The sequence below is a fragment of the Balaenoptera acutorostrata genome, chromosome 17 (genome assembly GCF_949987535.1).
Source record: "Balaenoptera acutorostrata chromosome 17, mBalAcu1.1, whole genome shotgun sequence".
In the NCBI taxonomy this organism is placed as follows: Eukaryota; Metazoa; Chordata; class Mammalia; order Artiodactyla; family Balaenopteridae; genus Balaenoptera; species Balaenoptera acutorostrata.
The window spans coordinates 685,689-697,884 of record NC_080080.1 but is presented as its reverse complement, the minus strand read 5'-3'; the positions used below and the strand labels follow the sequence as shown (position 1 = coordinate 697,884).

Below are 12,196 nucleotides of genomic sequence, written 5' to 3'. Positions count from 1 at the left end.
AACAGCAACGCAAAGACAGAGGCAAGAGCGTGCCGGAGCATTTGAGGAACAGCAAGGAGGTCCGAGGGGCTGAAGCAGAAGGTGCCAGGGGGAGAACAAAGACAGAGAGATGACAAGCCAGGCCACGGGGGACACGGAACAGCCTAGCGCTCAGAATGAGACGGTGAGCTAGCTGGTGGGCATTTTAACCAGAGGGGGACATTTTAACTGGAACAGTCTGGCTGATGTTTGAGGGGAAAGGCCAGAAACAGGCGGCAAGCCAGGGGGCTCCTGCAATAATCCAGGCAGGGTAATGTTGGTATGCACCGGAGTTGGGGGGAGCACACGTGCTGAATTCTGGATATACGTACTTGAAGGTGTTGCAGACGGATGGGACGCTCGGGGCTCCTGAAAGAGAAGTGTTGAGGCTGCACCATTTGAAGCCTGAGCCACTGAAAGAGCAAAGATGTCGGCGGCCGGCACGCCAGGGCGGCAGAGTCCCCAGCAGAGCCCCGGGAAGAAGGGGGTCAGGCCGCTGGGATGTGAGTCGGAGCGCAGCCGGAGACGGAGCAGGCTGCGCCGGTCCCGAGCGTCTGAGCTGCATCAGCTCCTGAGAAGCAGACTCTAGGTGGGCCTTGGGGCTGCCCCCAGGGCCAGAGGATGTGGGCCCAGAAGCACCTGGAGGAAGCCGGGTGACCGGGAACCTGGATGCCAAACCAAGACGGGATTTCAACAGGGAGGAACGTCCCGCCGCGTGGACACCACCCGCCACCTGCGAGAAGAGCCCCGTGGAGCGTGCGCTGGGTTCTGCAACGCGGGGTCACCGGCCCCTCGACTGGTGTTTGGGTGGAGGGACGGAGGAGGAGAAAATGGCCTGAGATGGTGAGCTGGTACAATGCCCAGGGACGTCTTCGAGGGACACTGAGGACACCAGTGGAGGTGGGGACATCAGTGAGATGGAAACCAGATCCCCTGGGTCTCAGAGACCATGAACACCTGGCCATGCAGGGACCGTCTTCTCTCCCAAGTCCTGAAGACGCTGCCCGAGTGGTCCTTTCCCATGTCATCCGGACCCTAGGCTCCGCCAAGAGGAGACAGGCTGAGAAGGACAAACGGCCCGGGCGGCTCTCCGTGCCCCGTCGCCCCTCTGTGCCACGCCGGCTGCTCCTTGCCTCACGCTGGTCCTCTCCGTGGGACACTTCCCTCTGGGCCACAGGCTTCACTGTCTCTTCAATCCTAAAGCAAAAATCCAAAAAAGCCAAGTTAAGAAATCATACAAGACTGGTTGATTTGATTCTGAAATTTTAAGTTATTTGTTTGGGAAAAAATAACGAAACTTAAAACAAAAATAAATGGCAGGACATCCTGGCACACACTGTGCAGGGCAGCGTCAGTGTAACAAGTCCCGGACTTCTCAGGGAATGTCAGATGTTTCTGAGGGGCCTTAAAGTGGATAGATTTAGCAGTGTGCATTAAGAACCTCTAAAATGTCTGTTTTCGGGGGGAAAGATAATAAAGATTTATATAGTAGAATATTTGTCACTGGGAAAACTGGAAACAATCGATTCGCCCAACAGCTGAAATAGGCTCCATAAACAATGGCACGTGCACAAGACGGACACCACCGCAGCCACAATAAGCGCTGTTTTCCAAGAACGGTAATGCCGCAGGTAGCCATGGTGCAGGCCCAGTACGAAGAGGCGGGGCACATAAGGACACGGGCAACATACACAGTCACCACACGTGTGTGCATGGCCTGGGAGCTAGGAATGGATTTTACCTTTTTAAACAGCTGAGAGAAAATCAAAAGGAGAGTGCTATTTCACGACATGCACTAAGTCCATGAAATTCAAATATCAGCATCCATAAGTAAAGTTTTGTCGCCAAGCATCCACGTGTATTTGTTTCCGCGCTGTCTGCGGCTGTTTTGGAGCCGTGACAGCAGAGCGGAGCAGCTGCAGTGGAGGCCGGATGGCCAGGAAAGCTGGAGCTCTTTTCACCAGCTCTTTACAGAGGGGTTTGCCAGCCCCTGAGCGACATAAACACGTGGAGAAAGTCTTCAAGCCTTTGCGGAGCTTTGCTATGTGACAGACGGTGGGATAACAGGACCACCAGTGGTTTTCATCTTTTCTGACTTTTCTGTATTTCCATTCTTTCCCTATAATAAGCGTGTACTGCTTTTATTTTTTTTAATGTGGACGTTTTCAGTCAAACTGCACACTCACAGAAACCTTTCCTGCACCCTCCCTAGGGGACTTCTCCCCCAAACAGCGGTCACTCAGTCATCCGAGGGGTCTCCTCAGGAACCCAAGGGCAAACGGGCTCCCAGGCCCCACGCAGGGGAGAAGCAACACCCCCTCCTGCGCCTGCATCCCCGGCGACAGGCAGGTGGGGGCGCTGTACCGGGGCCGGGCACACCCTGGGCTCCACGGGAGGCTCCCAGCAGCTTTGAGCTCTGGCCTCCCTGAGGGTCCCCCACGTGGTGAGGCTCGGCTGTCCCCAAGAGGACGGCAGTCAGGAGGCCCGGGCCCACTCCCCCACCACCTGGGAACAGAGGGGTCCACTTGGCGACCTACGTGTTCAGACCCTCCTCTCCTCAGCGAGGGGCCAGCGGCTCAAGGCAGTGGGCCCGTCTGAGGGACAGGCAGCGTGGAAGGTCCTGGTGGCTGGGGGGCCGGTGTTTACAGAGGCGATCCTGGGAGGGACCGGGCTCCCTCGGAGGACAGGGATGAGGGGCCAGACCCTCACGTGGGGTCCACTGAGCAGCCCCACAGACGCCCGCCTACAGGTGAGGCTCAGAGACTCAGTCAGCTCATCAGAGGCGCGTGGGCATCTCGGTCCAGGCCCTGCCACGGTGCGGAGAGAGCCTGGGGTCTCAGTGCTTTCTCTGTGTCCCCCAGGTGTCTTCCTGCCCCCGTCCCCGGCAGCAGCAAACGAACCCGTCCTGGAAGAAGTGGGGATTGTGGCTCTGGCGCCCCTGGCCGACGTGCTAAACAGCCCGCAGCCCAGCCCCGCGGCAGGCCCCGTCGTGAGCGCCCTGATGGGCCCTCTCAACACGCTGCTGCCCGGCCCGGGGCCCACCTCACAGAGCGGCCCACTCACCAGCCTCCTGACTGGCCCCCCGAGCAGCCAGCTGGCCAGCCCCGTGGCAGTGCCCCCGGCGGGCACACCGGCCAGCTCCCTGGGCCTGCCCTCGACTGGCCCCCTGAATCCAAGCAGCCACCTGGCCAGCCCCGTGGCAGTGCCCCTGGCGGGCACACCGGCCAGCTCCCTGGGCCTGCCCTCGACTGGCTCCCTGGCTCCAAGCAGCCCCCTTACGGCCCCTATAACAGGCTCGGTGGTCCTCTCTCTGAGCAGCCCCCTGCTCCCCTCCACGGCTGCTCCCCTAGGTGTCTCTCAGAACCTTCCGGCCAATCCCATGAGCAATCTGGTGCTGTCGGAGGCCCCAAGGGTGTGGCTGGCAGAGCCGCTCCAAGGATGCCCCTCTGGATCCCATCCCTCAGCGGGTGGGGGACCTGCTGCCACCGCCGAAGGTAACCGGTGCGGGGGGGAGGGGCAGCGGGGGGCCCAGGGGGAGGGGGCTCCTGCCAGGCTAGTAGGCCCTGGCCCTGCCTCGCTCTAATCCTCCTCCTCTCCTTTCTGCCCCTCCCCCACGTCGCTAGTCCCACCCTCCGCTGAGCACCCCCAGCCCGCCCAGGAGCCGGAGCCCCTCAGCATGACGTCTGTGGGTGCGCCCATCCAGACCTCCACGCCCGTCGGTCCCACGGGCACACCCGGCCCCGCGACAGCCTTCTCCTATGGCACCCCAGACGCCCGGACACAGCCTGGTGGCCCCCAGGGACAAGCGGTCTCTGCCTCTGTCCCTGCCTCGGCCACCTCCCACAGCATCACCGTCCTCGCCTCTGCCCCCACTCCCACCCCCCAAGCTGCCACCAGCTACAGGCCCTCAAGCACCCCGCACCCCTCCGCCCGCACGCACCGCTCCCCGACCCGGCCCTCGCCCACCCTCCACTGCCCTGCACACAACCCCCACTCCCCGCCTCGAGTCTCGTCGTCCCCGGCTTCAGTCAACGACACCCGGTCTCCACGCGTGGCAGAGCCGTTTCGGAAAGGCATCCTGGAGTTGGAGCGGAAGCTAGCCCCCCGGAAGAGCGGCAAGCTCCCTGACAGCTCCCGAGGTCAGCACGAGTCTGGGGTCTCCTCGGCTGCCCTTGGAGACCTCCCAGGCACCCCCCTGGGCTGCTGACCACGGTCAGTGACCACTCCCTCCACCCCTTGCTGTCCCCAGAGTCGAAGCAGCTGGCCTGGGAGAGGCTGGTGGGGGAGATCGCCTTCCAGCTGGACCGCAGGATCCTGTCCAGCATCTTCCCCGAGCGTGTCCGGCTCTACGGCTTCACGGTCTCCAACATTCCGGAGAAGATCATCCAGGTGTGTTGTGCCTATCTGCCACTCACCGCCTGAGGGCCTGCCCCGCCACCTGCAGGGATGGGGACGGCCTTCTGGGCGCCCCTGCACTCCCGCTAGGCAGAGCACATCAGAATCTGCGGGCACCCTGGGACGGAGGAAGCACCGCGCTCAGTCCAAGTGGCCAGCAGGTGTCCACGGCATCTGGCAGTAGGAGTCTGTGGTCCCAGCCACACGGGCGGCCTTCCCAGAGGGCAGAGCAGCAGAGGGGCCCCAGCACTGCCAGGCCTGTGAGCTCCCACTTTGCCACTGCAATGGCCTCGGGTCTGCCAGGCCCCGCTCCCACGGGCCCTCCCCAGACTGGCAGAGCTGACGCCTTATGCTTCTCCCTCACCCTGTCCAAGTCCTCAAGTGTCACTGGGGGGCGCAGGGGAGGCAGGTCTCAGAGCCTCTGAGCAGCTGGCCGCCAGGTGGCCGGGGTCTTCAGGCCGGGCTCGTTCCGTGTTCCCAGCATGCCGTCCACTGAGCCCGCTCCCACTGAGGGACACGGAGGGCGGTGTTTCCCAAACACGCTTGAGCGCGTCTCCTCGCCACCACGTGTAGGAGGCACGGAGGAGTGGGATCCGTCGGGGGCTTGGGCTGCGCAGGGGCAGGATGAGCTGGGGCGCGCCCTTCCCCACCGACACGCCCACTCGGGTCGAGCGGGGGAGGGGGGACAGGGGGCGGGCGTCTGCGCCCTGGCCCTTCAGCCGTTTACTCTTCCCTCGCGAAGTAGCCCTCGGTGCTCCCGGCCCCTTCCTCTCTGGCCGTCCTTATCCGTGGATAGACTGTGGCTCTGGGTCTGTGAGTGGGCAGGAGTCACGTCCAGTTACAGTGGGCTCATCTGTGTCCCGGTTTGAGCTTGCCTTCTCCTTTTGTTAAGGTGTCCTTTGGTTAGGTTTTTAATTTTAATGAGACCGAAATTATCCACCTTTTTTATCCACCTTTTCCTTTTTTCTTCTTCTTCTTCTTTTTTTTGGCCGCGCCACGCGGCATGCAGAATCTTAGTTTCCCGACTAGGGATGGAACCCGCGTCCCCTGCAGTGGAAGCGCGGAGTCTTAACCACTGGACCGCCAGGGAAGTCCCACGTTTTCCTTTTTTGTTTGTACTCTTCGAGTCCCATTTAAGGCTGGAGCTGCCAGCCCCGCCTCGGTCCCCTCTCCCAGTCCCACGAGTGTGGGCTCCAGGTCTGCAGGTCTGGCCCTGCCCAGGTGACAGTGTCCTAATCCTGGGAGGCCCAGGGAGCCTGGGCGTCTCTCCTTCCAGGTCGTCATCGCTCCTCTTGGCCCTTCACTCTTCAATATGAATTTTAGGATCAGTCTGTCAAGTTCCAAGAAAAACCTAATTCAAATTTTTAGTTTTTCATTGGTTTATAGGTTGAACTGGGGAAGTTTCCCATCTTTGCCATGTTGGCTATCCCTGTGTTGCTCGTGTCAGCGGGGCCAACTTTGGCCATGTTGGGTTTTACGACCCTTGACTCTTATCCTGGACCACCGCCACCACTCCTGTGCCATGAGCGCAGCCTGGCAGCGGCTATTTAAAAATTGGCAGATGACGCGGGAGAAGCACAATATTTATGTCTCTGAAATGTTGCATCCGATATCTAGTTGGCAAAGACTACACTTAATCATAAGTGAAAGTCTAGTTGCCCACATAGAAGTTAGACATCAAACTGTGGCGAGAGGTTTCTGGTTGTTTGAATCTGCTGTTTATTCGGAGGATAAGACACACCTTCCGGGAGGGCGTGGGCTGTGCAAGCCCTCCCCTTCCACGCTGCTCTTCCCCTTGCCTGCGAGTTACTGCTTAGGCCAGAGAATTTAAGTCACGGCACTAAACGGCGACTCTTTAGAGAAGAGGCAGGAAAAGGAAGCAGAATGTACGTAAGGCAAATTTTTTGGTATTTAAGGAGGTCGAGGAGCTTGGTGCCCCTGAGCCTGTGCTTCAGCCTTCACCTTGGCAGCCTCTGGGGAGCTGGCGGTTCTCACCACAACACTCATCTGGTCATTCTGCCCATCGGCCACCGTCACCAATTCCACAGCCTCTGGCCCCACTCACCTTCCATCCAGCAATGACCAGAGCTGCCAGGATCATACACTTGCTGCCCTTGTTCCCAGGAAGCTGCTCCACTGCAGCCCACCCGCACAGAAGTTGTCTTCAGGATACCCCCCGGCTGGCCTTCTGTAGGGCCCACTGCAGGTTGACTGAGGTCTGGTCCCACCTGAGGATCCTAAAGATGCTTCCTGGTCTCGAGCCATCCTGCCTACTTGGCTGGATCATCTGTTGATTCCTATCTGCATTTAATTCCACTTTGCCCAGCCTTTTACTTCCCTTCATCAAGGCATCTTGTTTATTTCTCTGCACATTGAACTCCAGTGTTGGTGGTTGCTAGAACCCCTAAGTTCTACCTAGATTCACCAAACCAGGTGAAACCTAGTGTCGTCCAACCGGGGTCCTTTGCTTCCCGAATGGCGTACAGCTTTAACGCTGAAAACTGTAATGGAACCCGATATTCGATAAGGACTCGCGGACTTTTTGCATAGAACGTGGCTATCTACTTTTTTGTAAGTTCGCAGACAGTTATGCCACCTTTTAAGCCCAACTGAAAGTTACCCCAGTGCTCATGCCTGTCAGTTCTACCCAAACACAAAGCTCTGCTCCATGGGAGATGCTCTGGCTCCCTTCCTTTCTGCACCCTTGTCCTAGGAGACCCTGAGTCCAGCTGCATCAGTGTGAGGGTGACTGAGGGTGGTACCTCAGTCCTGCCCATGGTCCCCCCCGGATGCTCTCTGGAGTCCAACTCATTGGCCTGCCCAGAACATTTTTGATTTCTGTGTAATGATTTGTTATTTAGCTACCTTGCCAAACGCCCTCGCTAGTTCTGATAGCCTGCATATCATTTTGGCTTTCCTCTGTAGACAATCATATCATATAGCACTTAAAAAATTTTTTTTTATTTTGGCTGCGCTGGGTCTTAGTTGCGGCACGCGGGATCTTTTAGTTGCGGCATGTGGACTTCTTAGTTGCGGCATTCGAACTCAGTTGCGGCATGCATGTGGGATCTAGTTCCCCGGCCAGGGATCGAACCCGGGCCCCCTGCATTGGGAGCTCAGAGTCTTACCCACTGGACCATCAGGGAAGTCCCATATAGCACTTTTTAAAAGCAGATCGTAAGGCAACCTCATCTTGTTTCTGACTTGATTACAAACACACACTTCTAGTCTTCCGGTTAAGTATGATGTGTGTTCCAGGCTTTTTGCCAGATCTTCTTTCGACAAATCAGTCAGAGTCCTTGGCTGCACATAACAGAATCCACACAAGCTGATATAAGCAGAAAGGGGTTTATTATAAATGTTTAGGTGTTCAGACAGGCTCCAGGAAGGACACCAAATTGGGCTTGCCTGCTATACAGCCAGTAAAAATGCCAGCACAGCAAGGGAGTCTCCTAGTGAACACGCCATTGTCATGCTGCCCCAGGAACAGCATGCAGACACCTAGTCGGATGCCTGCAGTTTGCTACAGCTGCCCCGAAGAACCAGCGCCACAGCCAGTGCACTCTCCAGAGAGCACAGTCCCCTGCATGCACTGTCTCCTCCAGGAGACAAGGTCCACCCACCTGCACTTGCTGGGCAGAAACCCAGGTCAGAGGGGTACCTAAGCCACAGGGGAGTCTGGGATAGGTGATGTTTAGTGTCCAGCCTCTTAGAGTTCAGGAAGGTGCTGGAACGCACTAGGACAGAAGCCAGGTGAGCCACATTCAGCATCTGCCACATCAGGTGAAGAAGTTCCCTCTTCCTCCTTTGTTCAGAGTTGGGTTTTTTCTTACTAATGAACAAATACTGATTTTTTTAGAATGCTGTTTCTCTCTCTCACTGAGATGATCACACAGTTTTCTTCCCCCTCCCTTTTCTGGTAACATATTGATACACACGAGAAGATGCTCCGCTCATAAACCACGCCGCATCCCTGTGTTTATAAATGCGCTGGGCTGCTCTGTTTGCTGTTTATGACTTCTGCAGCTTCGCTACTTTTTTAGAGATCGTGCCAAGTTTCTGTGACAGAAATACATGGCTTCAATAAGCCAGAGGTTTATCTCTCCACAGGGGTGTCGGGCCCTGCTGACCGGCCCCTCGCACACGTCAGGGTCCCCAGGGTCCCCGCGTCCCGGGACTCGGCCTGGGGGGTGGTGCTCAAAGTCCGAGGCTTAGTGATGTCAGGTCCCCCTGCAGGATGGTGGGACACATGGTGGTCTCAGCTGGGCATTTCATTACCTAAAAGAAGGGGGAGGCGGTGCCCTGTTCAGCGGAGGGTGTGGGCTCTGCTCGTCCTGTTGGTCCTTCAGACTGTGTTTCCTCATCTCTGCTCTTTATTATTTCTTTCCTTCTCCTTCCTTTAGCTTTGCTTTATTTTTCTTTCTTGGGTTGAGCTCTTAAATCATTTTATTTTACATCTCTTTTGTTTCTACATTTAGGACAAGGAAGTTCCTTCTAGTCAGGGAGATATTCAAAATATTCAGCAACCGGTACCAGGGGAGCACCAGCCAGCGTGGATCCTGTTCCAGGGTCCAGGCAGAGCGGGAGGCTTCTGCTGTTTAAGGCTGGTTGGGAAAAGCAACAGCCTCCTGGCAGCCCCGGCTATGTCTGCCAAGGCTCCAGCCTGACTCTGGTGGCACTCTGGCTGCAGCCCTGCAGGCTAGAGGGGTGGGTGTGGGGCTGTTCAGGTCTGAATATCTCACGAACTGCATTGCATTTCCTCTCTAACCCCTGAGTCAGTCAGGACCACCATCTGAGGGGCGTTTGGCTGCATGTGAGTGTTGGCTTCTAACACACCTGCCCTGTGTTTGGAGAATGAGGGCCGTGCCACACTGATTCTCTGACATTTGCCGCCATTTCCCCTTTCACTGAGCACATGGTCGATGCTGCATGTGGTCCAGGATGGAAAGACTGCGTGACGAGCACGTGTGCTGGGTCTCGCAGGTGTGAGTCTCTGTGCCTCCCCCCGCCCCCGCCCCCCGCCGTATCCCCTCCAACACCAGGTCCTGCGGCTTCGCACTGTAAAGATTCTTCCCATCCACTCTGATTTTCTCCACGTCCACATCCACATCTACGTTCTCTTCTCCTCCACTCCTACCCCGTGGTCCAAACTGCTGTCACCCCTGGGCGCCCCTCCTTCCCTACTCCTACGCCTGTAGACGTGACCCCCATGCAGCAGAGCTGACCGGCCCGGGTGCTGTGCTCGACGCCCCCGGAGACGTTTCCTTTGTCCTCACAGCAGCGCTGTCGGGCGGTGCTGTGCTTCCTGCAGTCCCAGCAGGGAACACGAGGCTCGCACTCAGGGTGGTGGCGGCCGTTGAACCCGACTCTCCCCGGGGCCCTGCTCTGCACCCGGCGTCCTGGCACCTTCCATGCCATGCATGCTGCTCCTCAGCCTGGAAGTTTCTTCCCTCCATTGTCCTTGTCCTTCAGGCCTCGGTCCAGCGACCTCTCCCTCCAGGACCCCCTCCCCAGTGGCAGCGCTCACAGTACCATCCCTCTCCTGGGCCGCGTCCTCACTGTAAACTCTGAGGGCCTTTTGCTCACACTTGAACCGGGAGGGCTCGGAGGAGATGTGCAGAGTGAGGATGGATGGACGGAACCCTTCACCCTCTCTTGCCGGCTTCTGTCCATCCCCTGCCAGCGGTCAGCATGATCGCTTAAAACCACAAAGCCCACCAGGCGTCTCTGACCCTTTTGGACAGGGCACTCCACTCGCCCACCCACCCCAGCCCCGTGCTCTGCTCAGGCCTGCAGCTTCTCAGGGGAAGCCTGAGGGGACTGGGGCCGGGGACCCACACCCGCTGCTCCCGTGCTGTGGGGGTGCTCGTCCTGCTCTTCCCCCCTCCCTCCCCCTTGTCGCCCTCCACTCTCACGGGTCACTTCCTGGGGGCAGCCCTGGCCTTGTCTCTCAGCGTAAATGTGCCCCCGTCAGACCCCTGCTCATGTCTTAAGCTCCATGTGCCCAGCCTGGCACACAGCAGGAGCCCAGCCACGGCCGGGGGTGAGCAGGTGACGGCTGTCGATGCCCCCGCGGGGGCCAAGGCTTAATGCTCTCCACCGGTTTGCTCCCTGGGTCGCCCTGGTGTGAGCAGCTGTGGGTCCGCTTGCTCACCCACAGATGCTGGCTGAGCTCCTGCAGTCTGTCCCACCGGGGCCTGGAAACAGGCAAATGGAAGAAGAAGACTCAGGTGCCCAGGTCAGGAAGACAGGCCTGTCCTAGTGTCACCAGACAGCAAAGGTGCTGAGCCTAGAGCTCGGGGTGCCCCTGCCAGAGGTCAGGGCTCACTTCGGCTGAGCCCAAGCATCAGCCTGATGCTCTGCTCACATGACCATCCAGGGAGCAGACAGGGCGGCCTTCCTGGAGAAGGCGATGTCTGAGCAGGCTGTCCCGGCATCCCTAGCAGGTTGGGAGCCAGCCTGGTGGACGTCTAGGGAACTGCGGGAAGAGGGTGAGCAGGGCCAGATCCGGGCCTTGCGGGTGCGCCCTGGCCCTGGGAGTTGGAGCAGTGGAAACTGCATGAGGGCTCTAGCGGGGAAGACCCTGTCCCACTACGTACACTTCAGACCTTCGTTTTGCAGGCCTGGGGGCAGCGGTACCAGTGACAGATACCTAATTTGCAGGACCCAGTGCACACAAAAACACAGGGCTCCTTGTTCAAAATTATGAAGAACTTCAAGATGGCTACAGCAGAGACTAAGCTGAGGGCCCCAGAAGGCAGTGGAGGGAGGGACTGGGAAGAGGGATTGACGCTGCAGGATGCAGCAGGGAGGTCACAGGTGATGAAGACGTAGGCAAAGACAACCCGGTTGCTGGCAGACCCCGGGTCCAGGCGCTGGGAGCAGGCACCTGGTGGCAGCAGACCCCCAGCGCTGGGACTCAGGGCCCTGGCTCTGGGCCTGGGGTCGTAGGTGCAGCATGAGGGGTGGGAAGGGACTCCCGCAGGGGGGTGTGCAGGCCACGGGGTGCTGAGGAGGCAGCCTGGGGTGCTGGGACGGGGGGCCAGGAGGAAAGACTGAGAGGAAGCAGGGCAGGACCCAGGAGGCGGCGGTGTCTTCTGGGTCGGGCAACCCTGGGGGCTTTGGGAGGCCCCCTCGTCTTTCGTCACCCCCAGCCATGCTCTCTGTCCCCAGTTCCTTGTGGCCCCCACTCAGTCCGAATCCCTGGTGGTGGATGGAGCAGGTGATGGGGCGTCTGGAACCTCTCTGCTCAGGCTCAGCCCACAGGGCTCCCCTCACTTTAGAGCCCACAGGCGTCTCTCTCAGGGCCTCCAGGACACCTCCCTTGAGGACACTCCCTCTGATGGCGATCCTCCCACAACCACGCCCCTGGGCCTCCATCGCCCCTCACCGGCCTGCCTGCTTCTGTGCTGCGGTGGGGCGGGAGGGTCCCTGACGGCTGCTGTCCCCTCAGGCCTCCCTGAAGCCCAGCGACCACAAGCTGGACGAGGAGCTGTGCCAGACCCTCACACAGCGCTACACGAGCATCATGAACCGGCTGCAGAGCCTGGGCTACAACGGGCGGGTGCACCCGGCACTGACCGAGCAGCTGGTGAACGCCTACGGCATCCTGCGGGAGCGGCCCGAGCTGGCTGCGTCCGAGGGCGGCTCCTACACCGTGGATTTCCTGCAGCGTGTGCTGGTGGAGACCGTGCACCCCAGCATGCTCACTGACGCACTGCTGCTGCTCTCCTGCCTCAGCCAGCTGGCGCACGACGACGGCAAGCCCATGTTCATCTGGTGA

General features: G+C 59.0%; 1 protein-coding gene across 1 annotated transcript in view; it reads left to right on the top strand.

Annotated features, from left to right (window-relative positions):
• SPATC1 (spermatogenesis and centriole associated 1) overlaps positions 1-12,196 on the top strand; it is a 19,706-nt gene extending 7,510 nt beyond the window's left edge. Inside the window, exons 2-5 of the mRNA XM_057531848.1 lie at positions 2,880-3,512; positions 3,642-4,157; positions 4,268-4,407; positions 11,867-12,196. Coding sequence (XP_057387831.1) covers positions 2,880-3,512; positions 3,642-4,157; positions 4,268-4,407; positions 11,867-12,196 — 1,619 coding nt within the window. The remainder of the gene's footprint in view (positions 1-2,879; positions 3,513-3,641; positions 4,158-4,267; positions 4,408-11,866) is intronic.